At 45.3% G+C, this 25,711-nt stretch overlaps 3 protein-coding genes across 4 annotated transcripts in view; 2 read left to right on the top strand and 1 right to left on the bottom strand.

Moving 5' to 3' along the window:
- Positions 1 to 144: 144 nt before the first annotated feature.
- On the top strand, positions 145 to 10,228 carry LOC119466499 (nuclear envelope integral membrane protein 1). Its single transcript, XM_049657410.1, has 2 exons — positions 145 to 1,183; positions 3,140 to 10,228. The coding sequence occupies exons 1-2, from the start codon at positions 488 to 490 to the stop codon at positions 3,716 to 3,718; spliced, it is 1,275 nt and encodes a 424-aa protein (XP_049513367.1). The 5' UTR covers positions 145 to 487; the 3' UTR covers positions 3,719 to 10,228.
- A 745-nt stretch (positions 10,229 to 10,973) lies between these two features.
- Positions 10,974 to 13,024, top strand: LOC119466500 (nuclear envelope integral membrane protein 1b). The gene has a single exon (XM_037727014.2). The coding sequence runs from the start codon at positions 11,172 to 11,174 to the stop codon at positions 12,408 to 12,410; it is 1,239 nt and encodes a 412-aa protein (XP_037582942.1). The 5' UTR covers positions 10,974 to 11,171; the 3' UTR covers positions 12,411 to 13,024.
- A 4,342-nt stretch (positions 13,025 to 17,366) lies between these two features.
- The window catches only part of LOC119466498 (OTU domain-containing protein 5-B), a 37,454-nt gene continuing 29,109 nt past the window's right edge, over positions 17,367 to 25,711 (bottom strand). For both annotated transcript variants that reach the window (XM_037727012.2, XM_037727011.2), the window contains one exon: positions 17,367 to 22,542. In XM_037727012.2, coding sequence (XP_037582940.1) covers positions 22,352 to 22,542 — 191 coding nt within the window. In that variant the 3' untranslated portion in view covers positions 17,367 to 22,351. The remainder of the gene's footprint in view (positions 22,543 to 25,711) is intronic.

A 25,711-nucleotide genomic window follows, 5' to 3' on the forward strand; every position in this document is an offset into this window, starting at 1 on the left:
AAATTATCTGGTCTAAAACAGATTATTCACAACTGTGATTCACAACAAGAAATGTCATTTTTAGTGGAATGTTTTGCACGTTTTGAGAAATTAACGCTGGCACTGCGTACATAAAGCACACTTTGTGCAAATGCGGCGCTAGCAGACAATTTTCATCATCATCATGAATTTGGTCAAAGGGAAACTTTTTTTTTTCTCCACGAGTACCATCGGTCCATGCATCAGGTCAGTGCCTTTGAGTTCATGTAGACAATCTAGCTTATGTGATAATTTGCGTTTGTCAACAACGGTACGCACGCGTTTGCCAATGCCAGCGGGTGGCGAGGCCGATGTTAGCAAGTTCGAAACTTTGTGCATTAGACCTCAACCTGGCCGCTGGAATTTTGAAAGCTGAACACTTTACGATGCGCTTCCGTCCAACCGGTTCCTTATTCTGTGCTCCCGACTGCCCGGTGTAGCGAGACGGTCGTTCTGCAAAGTGAACACGATGATGTCGACTTCGCTTCGGTCGGTGCTGGCTGTCGTCGTGCTCTTCGCGGGAGTCGCCTTCGGACAAGCCTTATCCGAAAGCCCCGGTCTATCCGCCAGCGACGCGACTTCGTCGACGATCCTGCGCGACGGCCACCACTACCTCGCCAGCAGGTCGTACAGCCACCGAAAGGACCTGGTCATCTTCTGCTACCCGGGCGAGCCCGCCAGCTACCTGTCGCTCTTCAAGTCCGTCTACGTCGAGTTCAAACTCGTGCCCGAACGCTACACGCTCTTCGAGGGGCCTGACGAGGCGTCGGTGCGCGCGCAGTTCGACTCGCACCTGGCCAGCTGGGTCCCGCTGCTGCCCTGGAGGCGGTCGACCATCTCGCTGTCGGCGTTCCGGCCGCACTGCATCGGCGTGGTGTCCGACGACGACTACCGGTTCGAGCTGGTGGTGCGCGAGGCCAACTACTGGCGCTTGCTGCAGTTCGCGCTCGCGGTGCTGCTCTTCTTCGGCGTGCCCTCTCTGTGCCGCAACACACTAGTGTTCTACTCGTGCGGCGTCACCGTGGGCGTGCTCGCGTCCCTGCTCGTCGTCGTGTTCGTCGTGGGCCGCCTGCTGCCGCGTCGCACGGCGGGCTACGCGGTCGTCTGCTTTGGATGGTCGCTGGTGCTCTACCTGCTGCAGCTGCTCTGGTCGAACGTCTACCAGGTGGGTAGAGACCCCTTTCAGTATGTAGGGCTCTCCAGCTGGCACCATTTTTTTACTGTACAGTTAGAATGCTTGACAACTGAATCTTGCTGCTAAGTGCAACAAGGAGGCTACACGATCAGCTCGACGCATGGGGCACGTTCCTTATATCTGAACACATCAAGAACCTGTACTAAACTGAGACAAAATACAAATTTTTTTCTTGGCCAACTTGGCTGTCAAAAATGCATGACTGGAAGTTTTGTGGGATCATGAACACTCTCCTGCCACAGTGCGAACAAAAGGGTTTGTAACGTGTGCCCACAAATGTGGGAACTTCACGGCTGCGTAGCTGAAGATGCTAGCATCCGTCGACCCATCCTGCTTCATAAATGTCCTTGCATTTAATGAGGCACAGCGCAGAAAAACAGGGCACGCGTCTGTGCCTTCTTAAGTCACCGATACTGTTGAGCAAGCCATGCCAGCCAGCCCAGCAACAAGTCCTTACGTAAAACAGCCCGGTTTTTATGTCTATGCACCTCCGTGCCCATATTTCAGGCCCGACCCTTCGCAACCAAAAAAGCGTGGCAAGGCTTCTTCGAGATCTGTGCCAGCTGAACTGCACCTGTGTAAGCTGGCTGTATACGAGTATTGAGACATAATTGGATACAGTGCAGAGAACAGCATTATGACATGATTACTTTTACTTGTCATAATCCACCATCACATTTTAAAAAGTCATTTGTCCCAAATTTGTAGCTGTACACTACTGAGTTATTACTATTTTGTTTGAAAGCTGGATCCTGAGGCACTAAAAATAAACTGCGTTTTAGTTTAAAAAATTGACAAATAAACGTTTCATTACAGGCGCTTGATAGAAATTAACACTGAATATTTTAACATAGACCGTCATTTTCATTATGAGTTTGCATTTTGAAAAGGGGAATGCAAGGTAACGATTGAGACATTCTCTTGTAAATTGAATAGAGTTCATGTGTAGGAATGACGTTTGCACCACAACAGACAGTTTTAGCTTAGTGTTCATAGTCCGCTACATTTATATGAGTGTATTGTAACAACCTGTACTCAGCAGGAACACTACTCTGTGTCCAAAAAAGCTGCCCTTGCTCTGTCGCCAAGCCAATTGAATGCAGTGTGGCAGTGTGCCCACTTGGTTTCTCCAATTAGGGCTTGTTGGTACGTGATCTTTGTATTGAGTAGTGCAGGGCGAACGCAGACATAAGCACATGCGACAACACAAGGCGCTCACTTCTAAGAAAGCTGTATTTTCACAGACATACATATTTAATGCTCACTCAGTGTCACATGACATGCGCATCAATGATTATTTCCTGAGGAACTTGAGTTCTCTATCACTGATATGTATGGAGGGGGTGCAACACACTTGGGGCCTGGGCTCGAAATAGCTTCGGCTTCATAGGTGCACGTTAAAAAACTCCAGGTGGTCCAAATTAATCCAGAGTCCCCCACTACGGCGTGCCTCATAAAACCCCATAATGTAATTTTTAAATCTCCATCATTTTGCAGCCAAGCTGACTGTGCATTGCTCGTGTCTCTCGGTGTGATGTGCTCATGTCAGAAATGAGAAATCAGCGCAGTTCTCCGCTGTGCCTCAATGCTTGAACTGTGAGTGGAGTGGATCAACAGCCACTCTTAGCTAAAACTGTCTAATATGACTATCTGGTATATTATAAGCTTTGCTTTGACTTACTGGTTCCATGACTTTTCTTGTGTCTAGTACATGACTTTCTTGTGTCTCACATGGGGCACCTTCGATTGCAATCTAGCCCAATCGGGATCGGATTTGTCAACAGCCATTGGCTTACCTCCGCAGCTTGGGCGAATGAGCCAATCACGATCGGTAAATTTAATCAAGATTGAGCTTGATTGCAATATAAGAGGCACCGTGTCACACCCGTATTAAATACCACTGGCCTTTCCCCACTGCCGATGCAGGTTCTGGCCGACTACAAGAATGTTCTGGCCGGCTACATCGCATTCACGGCGCTCGTGAGCTTCGCTGTCTGCTATCGCGTGGGGCCACCGACAAATCCACGAACTCTGGATTTGATTCAGTGGTCGCTGCAGCTCGCAGCGCTGGGCGGGGTAATCACGTCGTCCGAGCTCCGAGAAGCGACGTGCGCCATTGTGCTTGCCATGCTTGTCGCCTACAACTTCCCTCCGAAGTGGTCGGCCAAGCTGAAGACCTGGTGGAGGACGCGCGTGTGTCGGCCAAAGGTGACCCTTCTTACCGAGGAGGAGTACATCTTGCAGGGCGACGTGGAGACGAGAAAGGCCCTGGAGGCCCTGCGGGAGTTTTGCGGCAGCCCCAACTGCAAGACGTGGCAGGTGGTCACTCGCCTCAAGGACCCCGTGCGGTTTGCCAAGTTTGTTCAGGGACAGTCACACCTCGCGGACGAGGAGGTCCTCCAGTACGAACTGGACTCGTCGGACAGGCAACCTAGTGACCAGGACTGCCAGTTGACAGAAGAGAGCGACGACGAGCAGCCATCGTTCACAGAGCTTGCAGAGTAGGTTGATCGCACGGCCCCTCTAGGTGGTCTGAACCTCTTCCTGTGAGACAGGCGATACCAACTGGCACTTTGCTAACACTCTAAAGATGGCTGGTGGTTGGTGCGCACTACTGGGTTGTTGTTAACTTAAACATTTGGATTGTATGATCCTGCAGGACTCATGAAACCTGCACCAGCTCAGAAGGTTACAAGATAACAGGCAACTCAGTCGAGGAGCTCGATGAGATTTGTCAGATTTGTGCGGGAACAGTCGCACCTTGCAGCTGGAAGCAGGTCCTCTGGTATGAGCTGGGTTTGTTGGACCATCCGCCCAATGTCCAGAGCTACCTGATGGTGCAGAAAGGCGACAACCAGACCAGCTCTCACTCGTGGAACTTGAACACGATGCTGACTGTGCTCAACCCTCCGCCAACGCTGGAAGAAAGCGGGTGCCAAGTGTGATTGGCGTGGATGTTTCTAGTTGAACTTTATAATTGTCCTATTTGTGGCACTGAATATACTTTTTCCAGTAATGAGCGTCTTCCCTGCATAGACGATTTCTCCATCTCAGAGGTCCAAGTTTTGAAGTGTTTGCAAGTTGGTGCGGAAACAATGGAGGTGCCTCTGGACATTCCACCATCTGCTGCTGTCAGTGTCACGTCTGCCGTGGTGCCAGTGTTACAGGGTCCCGTGTGGCGTAAGTCTGGAATCAAGTGATGGCACTTGTGTAGCATTCTTGTGTCTTGAATGTTTTCGGGAAACATGCCTGTTATTGTGTTTAGAGTACTGACACAATATTTTAGACTATTCATTTTATTGCGTGAAATGAAGGTCCGGGACCTCATGAACACTAGACAAAGTACTGCCAAGGCTCACAGCGTCCTAAATAATTTAATATAATGCCTTTTCTACAGCCAGTTTCGTTTTTGTTTTTACTGTTGTGATGTCGTGAAGCAGTATGTCGTCACGTGGGAGCAGGACATTGCAACATTTTATTTATTTTATTTATTTGCGATGCTGCCAGTCTCAGTTAGACCAAAGCAGGTGGGCATTGTGTTAAACAGTTTTACAAAAAGAAACGAACAGCTCGTGCGACATGGTACATTTTCTCCAACTCGCTCGGTTGCCTACTCATTGTGGGGGCCAATGTAGCGACCTAGTGGACGACCGAGTGAGCCGGAGCCTTCTTGTCGCTATGTCCTGCTTCCACATGACTACATGCTGCATCACGATGTCACAACACAGTAAAAACGAAAACGGCTGTAGAAAAGGTATGATATTAAATTATTTAGGCCCTTGTGAGGGCCTAGTGTGTAGGGGTACTGGGCCTTCATCTAAAGTCTAAAAAGAAGACACAGAAAGATATTGTATCAGTACCCCTTCAAGTTACACCTGTCGTGACTTCTTGAGCAAATATGCAGTACAATGCAGATGCGCCTGCACACTTCATGGTCGGCACAGCGAGAGAAATTTCGCATACCTCTAGGACAGGCTGCAGGAAAGCGGTGACAGATACGCTCGCACCACCTTCAAGTGTACGCTGTACTTTTCCTCGCCACAGTGTGCGTAGGTGCTTGCAAATTCATGCCGACTCCTATGGTATGGGTGTGCAAGTGTCGTCTTAGCCACATTTCACATCCAATGCGAATAAAAACCAGTAGCGGTGTCGTCATGTGTAAAAGGTGGTGTCGTACGCTGCAGATTCCACAGTGACTTGCATTTTTATCCTAACAACTTTAAGAGATTTTACTTTCCGACACTTTGTTCTCATTTAAAATTTTGCAGCGAGACAGCACTTCTTGGTCTATGCTGTTCAGTAATACACTTGTCATCTTAGCTTGTCTGGTTTCTAAGGGGCAAAAAAAGAAAAATCACCATCGCATGCACTGTTTGCCATCAGTGAGGGGAGCTTCTGCTGAAGTTTGGGCCAGTATTGCTGCCTGTCTGTGACGAAAAGTCTGTAAAAGCAAAAGAAACTGTGATGCCTGGTGTTCTATTTAACCTTTTGAGGCGACAATTCTGTTGATTTAAAACATAATTTCACCTCATTTATGACGTCTTCGGAATCAGAAAAAAGGTCTACAGCTGCAGAATAGTAGGAATTTTCAATTCTCTAGTAAGTTTTGTCAAGTTTACAGATTGTTGACTCCACACAAAACCCCACTACGGGAACATCAGATATGAGAACATCAACTATTTCATGTCTAGCAGGCTTTAAAAGCACCTATCCAGCCACTTGGAAATTATGCCTGGTGTAACAAATTGAGAAAAGCAATGAAAGAAGTGAACCTGCTGCATACGACGACATACTCGCACCTAGCAAAAATTCCCAACCATCTGCCTGGCCACTTGTTTTACTAAAACATTTTGCACATTTTATTCAAGCTTGCAGCGCAATTCCAGTCAGAAGTGTTTCAAGATGTATGCAACACATTTTAAATATTACTTTCATCAACGCTTTTGCTGTTGATGCACAATCCTGGAGCACACATTTGTGTACACAGCACCTTAAAAGGCTAAACATGACATTTTTTGCTTGTCAATTTTTTTGTATTCAATCAAAAGCCAACTAGAATGAAATTTAACTTTGGCTAAATTTGTTATTGGTGAGTAGCATATTCTGCTGAAGCAATTTTGACAAAGCTGAAGGGCTGGTAATTGTATCATCTTGTAAATTGTAAGTGTATTAATGTTGTTAACGGCCTTTAAGCAGTACCTAAGCAGACAACACATGCACATTGTGGTTGTCACTATGGGCAGGGATAACGTAAAACTTTTCCAATCTGTTTTCATTCCAAATCCCCCATACCCTCAGGATAGGACTAAATGGCCCGGGCTCCTCCTACATCGGCGGAGCCCATGCCATTTTATATAGAAGTAACTAATTTCTCCTTTCTCCTTCAATATTAAATCAATTTGACAAATTATTTTGGTAAAATTATTCGTAGGCGGCATTTTAAAACTTGCAGCATATAATAAATTTTCAATGGGGTCAGGTGAGGTTTCAAACTAGGTTTCTTACGTGTTACCAAATTTTGTTGCTGTTAGCCTTTAAGGTCCTAAACCTTAGAAAAGTTACTGGCGAGCGTAATAGTACCTGAATTAATTTACGATCCGATCGTACTTGTTTCTGCAGACAAGTTTGGGTTTCGGTACCCAGGAGGCGGATGCATCATGATGTCGTGACTTGGTCTGTTTCTGCGATGACAATGGCTTGCAAGGGCAGCAAAAAGTAGTGTGTGCAGCATTTTTTTTTTTTTCTTGTGATCAATGTCATTGTACTTTACCTTAGTAGTAAACGACGTCGGCAGATTTTTCTCTTGTGTCATGACGCCAGGTTCAGCATCTTGGGATTAACTTTAGTATCAAATTAAAGCATCTCATGTTTCCCAGCCATAACACTTGCTAGATGTGATCATTTTACACGCGAGAAACATGTGGTAAAGTTTCTGCAACAACAAAAGTGTGTTTGAGTAATCCTCACATGATGCAGACCGAACAGTTCAATTTTAATAGTGAAATTTTGAGTGAGAACAAGGCAGTGCTAAGCAGAAATTCCACTAAGGTGGCTAGAACAAAAATGTAGGTCACTGTACAGTGCTCAGTGATTCAAACGCGATGATTGCCTTGCATTGCAGGCAGTGCTTTCTGCATCACCGCTGAGCACTGGGTGATTACTGGGGTGCCAAATGCAGACACAATACACCGCAAAGGCCTTCGCTTTCATTATAGTGCATCGGCTCACCAATAATGCATCATAATGCTCACCATAATGCATCTGTTTGGTGTTCCCCGGCAGCTATTGGTGGCAGAAAAAGTGCTGGCCATACAGGCTGATTATCACCACTGAATTGCTGATCACTGCACATTATGGAGATATAGAAAACGTGCAAATATTTGCCATTTAAAAACAGCCGGTGTTCTGCTATGCTTCTACATCGGCTGTTGGTGAAGTTCACTTTGTGCCAATACATCTGACAGTAGGCTCAACATTGTGCCCTTTTGATTCAAGCACAAGTACGCAAAGGGTGTCACCTGAGGTTGCTTAGAGACGAGTGGTCAATGCAATTTTAAGTTTGTTTTACTGTTTGCTCTCGTTTTTGTTGTACGTCTGTGCCAGTATTTATCTTAGGCTGAGGGCAGCATTTCCACTGTTGGCAGACTGAAATCATTAAGCACTTTTAACCAAAGAAAACTTGGACTTCTTTTCATGTTCAGGTGGGTGCATGCTTTTTACTATACAAACATTGATGTGTGCCTGTGATGGTACTTGATCCAGTATGCGCAATTGTGAATAAATGAACGAGCACAGCAAAGAACGGTGGAAAAGGGAACACCTTGATAACAGTTAACGGCTCTCGCGTGGCTTTGTTATTGCGCTGGAATGAGAAAAGCGCCGTCGGGCAAATTTCCTCTCAAAAGGAGAGGATGCTAGCTAGTATTGAGAAATGCTACTCTAGAGTGATCGTTGAATAATGGCAAGGTGTTCCCTTTTATATTCGTCCACCCTGTGGACGAGACCTGTGGGTAAGAAAAACACTCTTCCCTTTTAATAGTGAGTGTGGCATGATTTTTCACCGTGCACTGTCGGAGTTACATTGTTCTGTTTTGATAAACTACTTGCATTTATTTTGTGCATTTGCGTATGGTTGCAGCGTCCTATTGCAAGATGGTTTTGCCTACGTTTATAGTGTGGCCTCGTGCGTGAAGTTTGTGAACAAAATGAATGTTGAACAGAATGAATGTGCTAACCCATGCTAATGTGGTACTATTAACAATGTGCCAACTTGTCAAGCAAGCGAAGTACGAACTTTCCTTTCATTGTACATTTAATCATGCTTACGACACCAACTGGTGTCCTAACGATTGCGCTGCCATGTTCGTCTCAAGTACTGTAATGAATTGCAAAAAAAGGTTTGCAATTAGAACCTGTACTGCGCAGTCAGAGTGTAAACAGGTAATGGAGCAAACCATTGCCTTTCAATGGGACGTAAAGCAGATGACACACACGAGTGGTAACACGCGTCTACTTTGTGTCGCATTTAAAAGCACCGTTTTTTTTTTTTTTTTTTCTTCCAAGTGTGCACCAACTGGCTTAAATTGTTCAAGCACTTGCACTTGTGAGCTGAGGCATGAGTCTTGACAGAACAAGCCAAGGAATGCTGATTGGCTGTTGGCACGTTTGTTATATTTTGTGCATGATAACACATCCAAGTTACATCAAAATCATAATCTGATCAGAAATTGCACGTGTGCTTTCACTAGCATTCTGCACTTTGCAGAAATGTAAAACCCCGGATCATTGTGGAGAATAGCAGGCCACCAAGTGACGTTAAGTGTAGCAAAATTCTGTAAGTTGGTTACACTTGAATGCTTCATTCTAACCAAAGAATCTAGTCTGCAGGCTGCAGTCTTGCATAGGTTATGGAATCAGAGGGAGAGAGAATTTATTTGCAAAAAGGCAGAGAGGTCGGCTTAATCCAGCCAGCTTAAAACATAAAGATGCTTCAGTGGGAACTGTTTGGTATGGCATATCTTGACGGTATAAATTGCACTGCTCAGGTGACCCACTCGGGAACACTGAGGTACCTGTGTGTCACTTGAGCAGTGGAACTTAAAACTGTCGGGACAGGCCCTGGCTTGTTATTCTGCACCGAGAACGGTTACACAATGATGGAAAGAGAGAAGAGGAACGCAGCATGGCTGTGGCACTGGTAATGCCGCCAGTCAAGTTGTATGTCATGAAAGGCACTTAAATTGTCTGCTACTGCTTAAGTCGCACAGTGTCGTCTGTGCCGCTGGCTCGGAAAAAGTCCTAAAAAATTATGGAATACTAATACGCATTGCAGTGCAGCCTATTTTCTTCTACTTTTGCGAAGTGCAGAAGAGTCGCTACTTTATATGTGATGTTTATTCTCAGCTCCCGAACACCTGTAATGAGGACCTGCATGACAGACTTGGCAGCTGGTGCCTGTAGATCGCCGAGAACAACGAGTGTTGACTGCTGAATATCTGTCATCCTGTTTTTAACCTTATCCTTGTCAGCTCCGGCATCAACTATTGTGCAGGGTGTCTATTTTAATTAAGATAACGCTGTGCCCATAGTGTTGGAAAAAGCATGCGTACAAAGACATTGTGTAGTTGACTTCCAGATTATTGCTAATTGTCCTTTGGTCATGTGTTGTGTTTTAGGATTGTTTGTCTCAGTCTTTCGTGTCCTGTGTACTTACTCTTGTGAATGATGGAACAGTACTGTTCGTTTAACACCACCTGTGAGCCTATCCTGCATTCACCTTTGATGGCGCTCACCCATCTGCTTGCATTTAGTTGTCTGTGTTGAAGAAATGCTCAGCTGATAACACTAAAGTTTTGTGTGCCGTATCTTTCTATGGGGCTGAGTGATATGTGTCGGGTATGTTTCAAGCATTTTTCTTGCTACCAATGTCCTGGGAATGCGACAGTGTGAGCCATCAGTTAGATGCTGTTGTTTGAAGAGCATAAAGCAAGCTCAATAAAGAACATTTTTAAAATGAATCTGTGATGATGAGACAAATTACTGAAAAAAATTTTGTTCCAGTTGTTCCAGCTGAGCAAGCACTCAGCTTTGAAGCTCCCCATGATGCACAGCAGCGCCATGATCAGCGTCTCCCAGTTAAGACACCGGAAAAAAATATATATATATTAAAACGGGTGCAACGCGGTGCACGTCCGATCGCGATCGATCCCGATCGAACTTCTCGGTCGCGATCGGCTTACTTGCGCAAGCTGTAGAAGGCAGCCAATCGCGGTCGAGAAATGTGATCCCGATCGGCCTCGATCGCGATCGAAAGTGGCCTAGTGACACCGGTATAATATAGAATGATTGAGATGGAAATCTACTCGGGAAACTCTCGGTCGCCTTATGAAAGAATGGAAATTTACTAAGCAATCTATTTGTATGTTTGTCTAGCATAATTCCTCCTGCTGTAGTGTAAAGGAAGTTTATAACCACAGCGATTTCGTAGCCACAAACACCAGGTTATAAACAAAGGATGACAGGAAATGCAAGGACTTGTTTTCCTTCATCAATGGCTGAGTTGGTTTGTATATATAATTGACATGTTCACCATCCAAGAAGTTACGCCCATTCCACATTCCACAATTTCCCGTGTCGCTGCAAGAAGCGAGAAGAACGCGCCATTTGTGTGCATACAACCAGCCACGAAACGAAATCGAAACTGCGTAGGCGCTTGCCAGCGCCACTGCCGATGTCAATAGGAGTAGATATATCGAAGAGAGGGATCGTGTCATTACTTTCAATCCGCGCCATTCTTTGATAACGCGTTTGTGCTTGTCGGGGCGTTTGCGTCGATGTCGTCGTTCGCACGGTATTGAACGTCGTTTGACTGACCTTGCGATGGAGCAGCGCAAACTCCAGATCGCGGGTTTCGCTCAAGACTTGTAGTTACGGTGAGGGAATCGGTCGGCAGCGCGACATGACTCGTGCCGCGTTTGCCTTGTCGGCGGTGACTCTGCTTCTGAGTGCACTGGGTCGTGTCGTGGAATCTGCCGTACTTCTGGAGGAACATCGCGTCTATTCGTCGCCACAGAAGTACGACTACGTCGGGGGCATCGATGTCTACTGCTGGGAGCCACTACACGACGGCCCGAGCTACCTCGAGGTCTTCAGGACAGCCTCGGTCGAGTTTTCCGTCGCCCCCGATGACCTGCAACTGTTCACCGGTGAAGATGAGCAGACCGTGCAGCAGAAGTACTTCAGCAGCGGCGTCGATTTCTCCTTTTTGGCGACCAAGTCGCCGCGCCAGGTCAGCTTTCTGAACAGTCGCCGCCGCCGCTGCCTCGGTGTGTTTTCGAGAGGAGCTTACGAGTTCGCGTTCGTGCGCAACGTCAACCGTCGAGGCATCGTTCAGTTCTGCGTCGGCGTCGTCGCTTTCTTCGCGGCCCCCGCCGTTGCCCGCAGCGCTGCTGTTTTCTACACCTTCGGCACCGGCATCGGCGTCCTCGCATTCCTTCTGATTGCGGTGTTCCTCGTGAGTCGCTTGCTTCCGCGCAGGGTCGCAGGCTACGCCCTCGTGCTCTTCGGCTGGACGCTGGTCGTGTCGTGGCTCGAGTTCCTCTGGTCAAACGTGCAGGACGTCGTGGACAACTACCGACACTACGTCGTCTGCTACGTCGTCGGTTCGGCTGCCCTGAGCTTCGCCGTCTGCTATCGCGTCGGACCGCCTAGCAACCCTCGAACGCTCGACTTGATTCAGTGGTCGCTTCAGCTGGCCGGTCTGGCCTGCGTCTACTTTTCGTCTGACAGGAGCGACCTGATGGCTGCCGTGGTGGTAGTGATGCTGTCGATCTACCTGGCGCTGTCGTACCGCTGGTCGCGCAGGCCTCCCGCATCGAGCTCTCACGACGCCGACGGCTCGACACCTACCGTGCCGCTACGGTTGACACCTGCTGTCGAACAGGACGCAAGGCCGACAGATTCGCCGAGAGCTTCGAGTTGCACGCATTTCAGTGATGATGGCATGTGGACTATAGTTACGAAGATACGGGCTCCCCAAGCGAAGAAAATCGCCATGTGTATTCGCGCTGACGACGGCATACGCTCGCCAAGACAGTGGATGACGGTGTCGGAACGTGGCATGCTAGAAAATGGTGGGGACGAGTTGGATTATTTCCACGAGGAGCCAAATGTAGATGAGCCCGACGACTCAGAATGAGTGCAGATGCCGCGGATTTGTATATCGCAGCGATCTATTGATCTTTACAGAAGGTACTAAGCAATGCATTGCTAAGTGATCTGTTTACAATGCTCAATTTTGCCGCGGCGGCCCGATGTACAGAACCCCTTTTGTCGAACCTGTGGGTGCATTTTTTTTTTTTTTTTTCCGGTAGTGCCCATCTTGAAGATACCTGGCCAAGTTTTCCTGATATATTTCGTCACTGATCTGCCTTTTTATGCTGTGCTTCAATGGAAAAGTCCTAAACTGGCTCACTACGTATTTAAATAAAGAAGTTTAAATTTGAGAATCGGTGCTCTGTGTGAAGGTTTGTGCGATGCATACGCTAAGAAAAACATATTTTTTGGTTGTATCATTTGTTTGTTATTTGGAGCCCTCACTGAGGTGACCAAGGTAGTTCGACCTGGACAGCCTTTTCAAAAACCACACGGGCAAAATGCTTGTACATCTCAATCCTTTATTGACCTTTCACTCCAAACATAGTGCAAACAGTCATAGGCAATAAGATGGGGCTCGCATGCAAACTTCATTTGGGAATTGGTAGCAAGAACTGAAAAAAAGTTGCAAAATAGCGCACCAGCAGCCTCTTTCTTTTTCAGCATCAATAATCTATTATGTCAAAAGCAGTCAGCCTTTCGAAAGGCACCTGCTTTGCACAGGAAACATCTTCTGGCTAATACCCACGTAGAGACTGTCTCAGCAAATGCATGCCTAACTTCCACAGGCAACAATCATGTGCCTCACTGGGATGCTGTGGTATCATCCACAAGAGTGAGTTTTCTAACAACTTTAAAAGAAGATACTTCACTTATCACTGGTTTATTCTCTCTTGAATTTTGTAGAAAAACTTGATTTTCTTGGTCTGTGTCCTTCCATAAAGCACTCAACACCTTTGCTTGCCTGGTTCTCTTAGAGAGAAAAATAAAAGAAAAAAAATGTGCATTGTATAGTGAACAAGTGAGCTAATGCAGAGACAAGGACTGGTTTTACCACCTTTTGGCAACTAAAATTGGACTAACCAGGAGAGCAAAAGATGCGAAGTGATCTACCAAATGACGCCGACTCAAAAATATCTTTCTGCATAAGCAAAAACAGCTGCAAGACAGCTGCAAATTGCAAAATCTTCAGTTGAAGTTGTTAGAGAAATCATGGTGCACTCTTAGTAATAACTTCCTGCATTTTCTGCCTGGTGTGTGCGACTTGCAAGGCTGCTCTCTCTCTGTCGAGCGACAATAACAGACGAAAAAAGAAAAAAAAAAGGGGGGGGGGGACGGCACCGACACATACTTAGACATCTACAGGAATGCAAAAACTGTGCATATTCATCTCCGGTGGCTTCTAGCCACCATACGAGTGTGCCCCACTAACTGTCACCTGGCGCACATTGGTATGATCCACAGATGCCATTGTGCACTAAAAAAAATGGAACGGAAGTCAACGTCATTCCTCTACAACACTGAGTTACAGATATAAACATGTTTTATGCAACACATTCAAACCAGAATGAAGAGAACCAACACAAACATACTAAAATGCGCCAGTCACGGCCTTCCGAGAAAACTTTCAACGGCTTCAGCAAAGTCAGATCCCGACTTTCTAACATAGATATAAACCTATATGAACTAACATTACTCTAAAAGACACAGGCACCACAGTGTTTTGGAAAGATATAGCAATGTAATAATAAAAACTAACTTCTTTTTTACTACTGCATTAGTCGAACAATGCTATCAGCCCAAGCCGATCAATTATGCCAGAGTACTTTTTCAGGCCAGTACAAGCTCAGATTTAGTTTTGTGCTTCTCAACAGGAACACAGCAGAAGTACAGAATATTTGTTCCTCACTGGATGCGATGATGTTCGATCTCTTCCAAAAAATTGATTCGCTTGTGGATGTACTCTGCTCACAGAAATATGCGCAAGGTAAAATAGCGCTAACAGATATCATGCAAGCGAATACTTGTAAGTGTATTTCATCGACCATCATTCTGTTTCACATAAATCGGCAAAACGTCACACATGTTCCCATCACTTCACCAAGCAAGAGCAAATATGTATACAGTGACAAAAGAGAAAATGAAGCAGACATCCTTTGCAGTATTGAAGGATTTGCTAATTATTTGTAGAACATGTCGCTAAACTCTTTTCATATGTCAAACGATACTAAGAAAACGTGTGGCGCCACAAATGCCTAGCAAGAATTGTGCATTCATAATGAGCCAACCAAGTGATGATGGTGACCAGCTTTCTTTGAGATGTGTGCAGTGGTTAGCCTCAAATGAGTGTCACGATCTGCTGCGGGCAAAAAATAAATAAAACAATTAACCAGTGCTCTGCTGTACATGATACGCAAACTGACAGTCATAAACCACAGATACAGAAATGGTCAGTTGGACAAACACCTTTAGGTGTTCCATTCACTTGCGATTAGTAATGCAACAAGCAGACTATGGCTACATGCCACCTGTACTTTAGCAAACGAAAACCTCAAGTCTTCAACCTTTTGCTCACAGACGTCACACAATTGTTGCAGCATGCTTGAGACAGATATTAAAGAGCAAGCAGGTCATGATGACACTTCCAGTCATGACAACTCCCACCAAGGAATCGGGCTATGGTTATAGAAGATAATGCAAGCTTGCGACATTAGGGCCTTCATGCAGACTCCTTGCGAAGTGAAGTGAAAAGCCAATCAATAATCAACCAGGAGCACCATCCCTCACTCTAAGAGCAATGCTGCAATCGCACCAAACATTTTTTTTTTTTTTGCACCCTTCTACAATGTCATGTTGGCAGGCTGCGATCCAAAGCAACCAAAAACATTATTTTTTTTCCGGATTGTTCTACCAACAAGGAATAGTGCTGCCATCTATAATCAATCTGTCAAACTGACCAGAGAACCCTGCACATCTAAGGTTTTTTTAAAAGCAGGCATTAAATGTAAATAAGCTGTACTCATCAAAAACAAAAGGGTAGTTAATGGCAAGATGTGGTCTCACACCAAGCGCGTCCAAAATGTGTATATAATGGCTATCGTAATAATAAAATTTAGAAGCTTGGGCAATGAGAATGTGCTTCAGCTGTATTGTGCAAGCCTTCTAGCAGAGCAGAATTTAAAAATCAACTTGTTTAGCACCACCTGTCACACAACTGTGTGTGTTTATAGTTGGGTTTACGGTAGCCATTGAGCAACAATACGTCTGCAAGAGACTTTGAACAAGTTTTTCAAACAAGACAAAAAGTGTCATCATACACTGCCCAACGTGACAGAAGACATCAGACTGCAAATGTCGCAAAACAAAACTGGCAGAAGCACAGACTCTGCACACGACTCCACAACAGAAGGCTAGTTACATCAGTGACAGACAAGTTCTAGAGTTCAATCCCTTTACACTTCCAAACCCGCTAAACGGTTCTTGACCAAAGGAGCTTTGTGGAACATGTGGACTGCAGACGTAAGACAGGTCATCAAAAACACATGCATAGATCATAACCACCCCAACCTTCCACCTCTGAACCCTAGTCTGCAGATGCAACTTACTGTGCCCGGTGCTGCAAGCTTAAGCTGAAAACACCGTGTTAACTCCTCAGCAAGAGGTGTGGCTCCGTTTCGCTTACCATGGCAGTTACTTTTCCATTTCATCACATCGGCCCACTGTACCTTGTGAAATATGGTCTTGCTCCCCAAAACACTGCTTAATGGCCAATTGCAAAGGTATTTTTTGACTCCCCAAAACACTGCTTAAATGTATTTTTCGACCACACAAAAAGCATGGTTTCACAGAGTGCACATACAGAACAGCCTCAGTGCAAAATTTTACTTTGGAAATAAGAGTACATGCATTGCAGAAAGTTAGTAAAAATAGACGTTTTGGATACCCAACTGAATAATGCCGTCATTACTACTTGCTGGAAGTGACACGCAACCCAGAACTAGCACAGCTTCTTGACATTGCCTCAGAGATCGGGTGGCACTCGCGGAGCATGCTGGAAATCTCGGAAGCCATGGTCTACGACTTGCGTCACACCTCCTAATCACCAGGCGCACATGCCATTTGCTTAGCTGCTATTTAAAGGCTGGTAATAAGAGAGTTGGGCAATCACCAGCTTTGCCAACAAAGCTTTGATTGTAGATACTGCTAGTTCATAAGCAATTTAGCTGAGCTAAAATTTTGTTTTCGCCTTTAAGGAACTTAATAAATGTTCTTTCCTTTTTCTAAACCTCAGCAAAATAAAGTACATTCCATTCGCATTGCCAAGTGCATTCCCCGAGTCGCTCATACAGATAGAACCACCACTGTCTTTATTTGCTATTTATTAAGATTTCACTACGATATTCGAACTTCGAACTAACAGGTGACCAATGTACAAAAAAAAAGGGGGGGGGGGGGCACAGATGTTTTATTTTTCTGGGATGCAAGCTATACTGGGCAGTCCATAGACAACATTTCTTCATGGACTCTTCCATCATGTTCTGTGGTGCATGCATAGATGCACTAAGCATGTTTGCCTTAATAGTGCAAGGAAGACGACTGGAGAGAAAATATCGGGGCAAGTGCCAAGTTCAAACTTGGCAATTGCCCTGCATTCTCAATGAAAAGCACTTGAACTTCCGTGACAAAAACATAAAAGCAGTTTCAAGCTGTCTTTGTTGTGCTATTAAGGCAAACATGCATCCGTACAAACTTGTCCAAATTTTACTTCTTCTTAGCCTCACTAAGTTTTCTCAGTGTGGCTTCAGGCAACAGGCACATGGCACTGAAAATACCACTGGAAGAGTTTCCACCACTGTAGTCTTTTACAGCTTTGAAGAAGTCCGACGTCTACTCTGATGTTCTCAGTGGAAAAACAAGTCTCCTTCCTAAACCTTAGTCGTAACATTAACAGCATGCTGCACATTTTCGTCCATAGTCAATTTTGTTCTGAAACAACAGTAAAAAAAAAAGCCTGTTCCTCCCACTATTGTGAGAGCCAGATTTTTAGGGAACAAATAAATGACTGATAAAACACCCGAAAGTATTCTTTAAAAACGCCTGTAGTGTACAAAATTTATATGCCGAGTAACAGCTTGCAACCACAAAAGGTACCTTACTGAGGACATCACTTGTACAGCGACCCGCGTTTTTATTCCAGCAACCTTTAACCCCTTCCGTGCCTTGGGACGAGCTGGGTTCATCCACGTGTTTCTGGTAAAAATGGCCAAGGTCAAACTCGACTCACCAACGATTACTTAGCATTTTCTAACTATGCCATCGACGAGCCTAGTTTTGTCTCGGTGGTTAGCTGTTCTTTTGGGACACAATCCATGGGACAGCACAGGAACAAGTGAAATTCTTTCTGAGGAAGTAAAGCATGTTGGTAACTAGTCTTTAAAAATAATTTGGGCGTCTTTGGCGTGATAACAGTATGGCTTGGAAGGGGCCAAAGAGTGCACTCATCAACACTTCATTTATGCTAATATTTTGTAATAGGATCACATTTCTTGATCTGCATCATTGGAGAAAGCATTTGGCTCTCTTGCTTGCCTAGTTCGTTTTCGCACCACCAATGTGAATTCATAAATGGTCACTTTTGCTTCAACTGTCCTTTAATTGCGTCCATATAGTTTGGCTGTGGCAAAAATACTGTTGTGCTTGCAACTTTTTTTTTTTTTTTCCTTTTGTATATGCACTTCTAGAATTTCTAGCTCGATTATTTCTGTGCACTTATTTGACTGCTTGCTTCAGTATGATGTGGTTACTTCAATCAGTACTTGAATGAGTTACATCTTCACTGTGATACTTATATTGCATACACTGTGTGGCCAATTGTGTTCCATCATGGGCCTCCGCTAGCTTTGGCTAGTGGCCAAAGTTTACTGGTATACTGTCTTTTTATTATGAACAAATAAAATAGAAATGAAAAACCATCGACACACACATACCTCCCCACTGGAGAAGCCAAGCTGCTATAAAGACTATCATTGCTCATTGATTGGACAAACTAGACAATGATGCAATCTTGCTGCAAATTTTGAGCAAAGAAACGTTGGTAAATGCAAAAAAGATTTAGTTTAGAATAAAAGTGCATCAGAATACCCCTGCATCGTAACATATCACCCAACATCATGGCCTCCCGTGTAGATCTACAATGTAATAATGCAAACTGCTGTTGATGCAAATCCTTTAAACCTGTTTTATTTTTCCTGGAAACTCGAGGCAGTAGATGAATGACAGTAGTGGGTCGTTTCAAAAAGCGTATATCCAGCTCTGTTAAGCCTCTTTCATGGCATTACAGCCTAGTTAATTTTTTTTTTTTTTTTTTGCTCTCTGATCACCAGACAATCGGCATGACTACGAATCTTCTCGCAGAGGCCAAATTCATGCAGGTCAGCAAACGTCCAGAACTGGAACAGGTAAAATTTTGTGGTGTGCTGTGATCTCATTTTCAGACAAAACAAGAAGATAACGAAGGCCAGGCTGCGGTCAAACTTAACTCGTACGCTGAGATCCCGTGTTCGTGTCTTACTGCGATACTACATGGCAGGCAGAAGGAGAGCTACGCCAGCCGATGTAAGCAGTTAACAAAACGCAATACTGAATGTGGTGTTGCCTTTGCACTACCTATACGCGCAACCTAGTGGGAGTTAGGTCTATGCACTGCCGTGAGTTTACAGACACATTAAGTTCATGAACTTCTATGTTCGATCTCGTCATGACTTAGTAAAGCAAGCTGTACAACTGTTTCACCAAGCGAGAAAGCCCTCCACGTGAGTACAATAGAGATTGCACTGTTCCATATGTAAAATCAGGTCATCCTGCACGAAGTCATTTCAGCACTTTGCAGTCTTTATTTTTCTGAATGAGCTTGGCTTAACTCTTCGCAGTCATGTGTCGGGCACCTCCCAACATGCGAAAAATCCGTTCCAGTCAGATATCGGAAGCACCCAACATGCTGACATGCTCGCGTTGGCCAGTTACAGTCGAACCCAGATATAACAAATTATTGTATATAATGAACAGCGGTAAAATCCCCTCGAAAATATTTGTATAAAAGTTTTATACATCGAATTACCTATATATCGAACTTTTTTGTGATCCCCTTGAGATTCGATATATCCAGGTTCGACTGTATTTGGCTTGGTAACACCAACTTTTGGAAACTTTTTCAACTAATAAGTGAATTTTGCAATGTCTCCAGGCAAGGGCAGAACTTTTCCTTCCGCTGTGCGTGAAGAAATTTTCAAGAGATTTGTGGAATGAAATGGTCGACAGGATGGCAAGGTGTTGAGCACGTACGTTTTGTGGACAAAATTCAGTTCAGTGAATTGGAAAGTAAGTGTTGTGGAGGAATATATTTTGCCATCAGATGGTCGGCAAACGTCCTAGGATGAGAGCACTTTATAGGAAAGTGTCAGCGAGTGCCCTGTAGGCATTCTGTACAAATCCTGGCCTCCACCTAGCAGCGTATATCGAGCGCTGTCACACAGTGCTCAAGTACCGTTACAAGTCTCAGGAATACATAAATTTTCTGAAATAAATCACTTAACATGCGTTTGTTTATAAGAGCGCTTTTTCTGCGAGGCATCTAAATGCGCAAAATGGCTCGTGACTGGAAGCGACCACAAGTTGGGTAAATGCACATGACCGGTTAAAGAGCAATTGCTAATGGCATTTTTTCTTTTCAAGATAAATGCTGTCTTGAAGGTAGAAAGGCCAGATGTGCAAATGTGAAGTGTGAGAGGCTGCCAGTACATTTTTGGAAGGGAAGAGGTCATTGTCTAGTGGGCCGGTGCGCCATTAATAACTGACAGTGTCATCATTTGAGCCTTGAATCCAGTGAAAAATGCAGCCAAAGGTAGTTCGAATAGATAACACCGATGCCGCACGGGTAGTTCTGATTTTCGTTAAAATCATCCTGCATCGAAAGTTTCAAGCCCACTAGGAATAAGACAGCTTCCCCCCCCCCCCCCCCCTGCAGAGTCCTCAGATATTCAACACAGTTGATGCCAATTAATTTGCCGTGTACCAGACATGATAGGCATTTAAAAGACAAGGCTGCTGTTGACAAATGTGCCTCTGATACAGCAAGAGCTTTATATCAAGGAAAGATATGGTACTTGCTTGTACGCAAAGGGCAGGCTAGGCCTGATAAATTTGATCTGTTGCAGCGACAGCAAGAAATTTATGTGCTACATTAATAAAGAACCATAGTTTTAAATATTACTTCACATTTGATCCTTATTGATGAATTTATTGTTCTTGCTTTTTTTGGTCTCTCAACTCACTATCCAGAAGCGCTGATGGCAGCCTTCAATCACGCCTGAAAAGTTCAATTACAATTGACCATGTGTGATTGCATCAAGAACAATCCAAGTCAAACATTGCTTGAAAGTAAGCACGTTGCAATGCTAAATCTAAATTCGGTTAAGTTTGACTCAAGCACGACTGAATATTCCTGTGTGACAGCGATATTGGATTTGTTTTAGTCTCGTATGGTGCATGGACTAGTAATATGGATGCAGTCATGTGACCCACCGTTCCAAGGTTTTGTAATTTATGTAGTTATGAAAAAAATTTCAGCCTTTCTCATGGCGTCGGGAACGCAGCTTTTGCATGCTTCCAGTTACCAGTTCACGTCTGAAGAAAACATTGCAAACTGACCAAGAACTGTCATGTGACTTTCAAGAGCAGCCTTTTTATGGACACAATATGATACAAATGGATGTGAAGCAATAAATGGCTGCATAAAACAAAATTGAACAAATGAGGGTGCTGCTCACACCAAAAGCTAACTCTGCCAAGCCATAGAGGAAGCCAAGCCAAGCCTAGTTTCACCCAATAAACTGCCAGGTTTATTGAGAAGCAATGATTCAGCCTGCCACAGATGGTTTACATGACTGTGTTAGGCAAAAGCAAACCTACAGGGACTATGCTGCTAGAAACCAATGTTGCATTCCTCTCTACAAAAAAAATGATGAAGTCAAGTCAATTTGAAACACCTGTCAAATTGGGGCCAAAGCTTCCAGCTGTCCATATTGCCGGTCAAATAAACACTGCAGGTTGCTGTCGCCTGTGCTAATGCAATCCATTAAAGCTTGCTGGTCCGACAGCTCTTAGCTTCAGCACTCGGGCACAGCAAGAAGCACTCACAGCTAATTACAAGCCATTTGCAGCATGCAACTCAAGCATGAATCAAACTCCAGAGGTCCTTCCACTGAAATCAAGTTAACCCTCTGAAGCCTGACTACTTTTTAACATAAACACAGACTCTTAAACCCTTTCATACACTTACTCTTGCCAACACTAGCAACCCTGTACAATCCTCTACTCTCGTACTGAGGCATGACCAAGCAATTTACATTAGCACCAACAGTTCCAGGGCAAAAAGGAAAAAAAAATTAAAACTTATTTGTCAAGTGGCCAATTTTGCGATCTAATTCTCAGTACAGTGTCACCAGAACATGAAGCAAAGTTGCGTGAGGTACCAGCACGATAGCTCCAGTGCACTTGGCAAACAAGACGCTGAGACGCAAGCACACACTCGCAATATGCTTCGACGAAAAATTAAAATTAGGAGAGAGAGAGACAGAAGAAAAAAATGTTCCTGGAAAGAGAACTGCCGCCTGTTCCCGTCTTGCTGAGCCACAGGATTGTCCTTCCTTCGTTCACGGCGAGTTTGTCCACGGCCACAAAGGCAAGGTGCAGGCCACAACGACACTGAATGCAACCAAAGCACAAGACACAGGCTCGTTAAGCACATGCTGCTGCGGCCGAAGGCAGAGGGTGATGAATGTGAGAGGCAGACGACGGTGCGTCGTCTGCTGTTGACCAGACGGCAGCAGCGCAACCGTTCCTTTCCACAGACCACAACACCGTGATGCACAACTGTCTCGGCGGAGCGCTCACAGTGCCTGGCCTCGTGTTGGCCTGGCTGCTCCGTTAGCTTGACACGGAAGCCGCGTTGGAGGAGCTGGAAGCAGCTGCGGCGGCACAGTCCGAGTTGTCCCTGGCAGGAGAGCCAGGTGCAGGCGCATTTGTGGCCGACGCTCGCTTCAGGGAGTCCAGGTATTCCTGCTGCGACTGGGCCAGCACCCTGGCTATGATGTCCGTGTCTTCCCAGTCCGTCAGGCCTGGGCAAGAGAATCTGGTCAACCCTCATGTACATAAAGAAGTTTGCCAACTGGTATCTTTATAAAACCTTTTTAAGGCATGAATTCATTCTGTGCGTTAAGAATTTCATTTTAACCTACTTGCATATTCAACATCATAAAACATATACAGCAGAACCTCGTTGATACGATCCCGTTACTTATGATTTAGCGGTATCGAGAACACAAATAATGATCCGATTTACACTTTTTTTCCCGGTTCGTAGATTGCCGGAAAACACAATCTTTCGGCACCAACAGTCAATACATAGGCAAGCTGCGATCGTATGATAGATTTTCTGGCTGCTAGATGCCATGTAAACAAGAAAAAGTGCCGGATACGTGCAATCAAGAACAGTAGCTGCCTGCTGCATCAGCTTTTCCGCAATACTAGCCCACCTATATCACGTGGAAACAGCGGCGCCGGCCGAATTTTCTGGGATGGTAGCGCCACCTATCGGCAAGGTCGAGAGACAGGCCCGACGGCTGGCTTATACCAATTTCACCACCGATCGGCAGGCATGGAAAGTACAAACACAATGCACTTCTGGATGTCATTGCGGTTCCACTCGCATTATTTGTATGCACACGCAAAGTTATCACTTATGTGGCAACATGTACTGCAATTATTCGAATCTAGGCTGATAGTTCTTTCTTTTCAAATAACCTTATACCAAACTCTAGAGTCGGCTAAGATTCGAGGATTTTAAAAAACACACCAGTTTTTCATTGAAATTGATAAATATGGTGCATAGCTAGCGCCATCTAGAAAAGTCAGTATTGCAGCCGCTACTGGCCGTGCCAGTAGCCAAACGAAGTACACGAGCGACATCGCCATTTTGACCTGTGTTGTATTGGTGTGTGGCATGGCGTTATCACAATGGAAATAAACAGGAGATGCCACAATAGTGTCACTTTCAAGCAGGGTGTTGGAACGAAATGCTTTTCATTCTGGTTTTAGTCTTGTTCCACTGAAAATAGTTCTGTTCCGGTTCTGCTCCGGAACGAAAAAAGATACGATCTGTAATGGTTCATACAGTAAAATCTCGTTACTATGAACACCACATTAATGAACTTTTCATATTTACGAATTTTTTTAAAATCCCCACCAAAATGCCTATACAGTGAAAGCTCGTTAATTCGCACCTCATTAATTCGAACTTTCGGGTTAATTCGAACTGATGGTCATGGTCCGGCCACAATATATAGGCGTCTATGGGTTAACCAACTCGTTAGTTCACGCGCGCATCGGCTCCTCTATCGATAATTCGAACTGCGCGCCGCTGCGTGGTGGTATTCCGCCGCAAGCTTTCAAGGCTCAACGATAGATGGCGCGAGCGCAGCGGCGTCACTGTCGTCATTGATTGCGCTCGCTCTTCGCATCGTGTGCCGCACATTCAGTCGCTAGGCCTCGTGTACGTCAGAGCTACGAAGTCGTTCGGTGCCCTGTCGCTACGATGTGACGCTGCTCACGGCCTTGCATATGTTGGTGCGGGCCTGGGATCAGGTCACGGCAACAACTGTTGCCAATTGCTTCCGCCACAGTGGCTTTTGTGTGACCAATGAGGGCACAGCTTGCGAGCCCGACGAGCGCGAGGCCGTGGTCATTCCTGCCGGATTGCGGGATGCGCTGGAGGACGTGACCTTCGACGACTACGTCGATGCAGATCGCTGTGCAGCGGTCTGCGGCACAATCACCGACGATATCATCGCGCAGGTGACTGGTGGAGAAGCGCCTGTCGTCGATGTAGGTGCGGATGACGAAGAGGATGATGCACCCACGCGGCCCTCAGCTTTGGAACTAATGGAGGCTATGCGTGTCGCGCGTCTATTCTTCAGCTTCGAGGAAGACGCAGAGGATGCTTTCGGCCACGTTCGCGCGTTGGAAAACAAGGCTATAGCGATCGCATTCAAAGAAGAGAAACAGACAGTGATCACGGGTTATTTTCGCAAGTAAATATTTTGAGTGATTTTCCAACAACCCGGTCTCAATTCCTGCTGTTTTTTCAATGAATTTCGTTAGTTCGAACTTCGGTTTAATTCGAACTCATTGGGCGTCCCCGCGAAATTCGAATTAACGAGCTTTTACTGTATTTTCAATGTAAAAATCTTTCAGTACTACGAATTTCAGATTACCGAATATTTCAGAATAACGTACGTAATTTAATCCCTTAATTTAATAATGCTTCATTATTACAAAGTTCCGTTGAAGTTTCGGTACCGAATCCCTGAGGCTTACACCTATCATCATCCGCAGCAGCAGCAGCAGCCATGCGCTGGGGAACCCGTTTCAACGGGTACAGCCCCAGCAGCATCGGCTTCAGCGTGAGCATCGCGTATGTTCACGTTCGGACTATAGTGCCTAGATCTAGGTACTATATTCGGACTCTCGTACTACGTCGTAGGCCTAGCATCACCACGTTGGTAGCGATCGGCAGGAGTTTCGAAGTTATTGGTGCTGTGATTGTGTTGTGTGGTTGCTTTGCTGACAATGAGTTCTGCTGGCCCCCGCGTTAAAAAGAAGCGACGCCAGTTTACGCTTCAAGAAAAATTTGACATTTTGACGCAGCTGAATGCTGGTAGAAAGCAAGTGGACTTGCGCAGGGAGCGTGATATTTCCCCGTCAACAATGGCAACGATGCTCAAGGATCGGCAAAAGATCATGAAATTGCATCGAGAGTCACAACTGGCTCCCTCAAGAAAACGGTTGCGGCTTGGAAACTACCAGAACGTCGATGACGCCGTCCTCACGTGGTTTAAGGATGCCAGACAAAATGATGTGCCCTTGTCAGGCCCGATTATTCAAGAGAAGGCGCTAGAGTTAGCGGCCGCTTTGGACATCTCCGGTTTCGATGCAAGTGCCAGATGGCTTTACCGCTTCCGGCAAAGGAATGGCATTACGTGGCAAGTTGCTTGTGGCGAAGAAAATGCAGCAGATGCCGAGAGTGCGGTTGCCTGGCGGAACGAGCACTTTCAAGAGATCGTCGAGTCTTTCTCTCCAGACGACGTTTTCAACGGACAGTTGGTGCCTAATAAAACAATGAACTTCAAAGGTGACAAGTGCAAGGGCGGAAAGAAATCGCGTCTCCGCGTATCGGTTCTGTTCTGCTGCAACTCCACTGGCACGGAAAAAGTCAAGCCGCTAGTTATT

The sequence above is a fragment of the Dermacentor silvarum genome, chromosome 10, assembly GCF_013339745.2.
Source record: "Dermacentor silvarum isolate Dsil-2018 chromosome 10, BIME_Dsil_1.4, whole genome shotgun sequence".
NCBI classification, from domain to species: Eukaryota; Metazoa; Arthropoda; class Arachnida; order Ixodida; family Ixodidae; genus Dermacentor; species Dermacentor silvarum.

Excerpts from the sequence above, each read along its gene's own strand:
- LOC119466500 (XM_037727014.2), top strand. The coding sequence starts at position 11,172 with ATGACTCGTGCCGCGTTTGCCTTGTCGGCGGTGACTCTGCTTCTGAGT.
- LOC119466499 (XM_049657410.1), top strand. The coding sequence starts at position 488 with ATGATGTCGACTTCGCTTCGGTCGGTGCTGGCTGTCGTCGTGCTCTTC. Across the intron at positions 1,184-3,139 it reads TCTGGTCGAACGTCTACCAG|GTTCTGGCCGACTACAAGAA; the intron begins GTGGGTAGAGAC and ends CTGCCGATGCAG.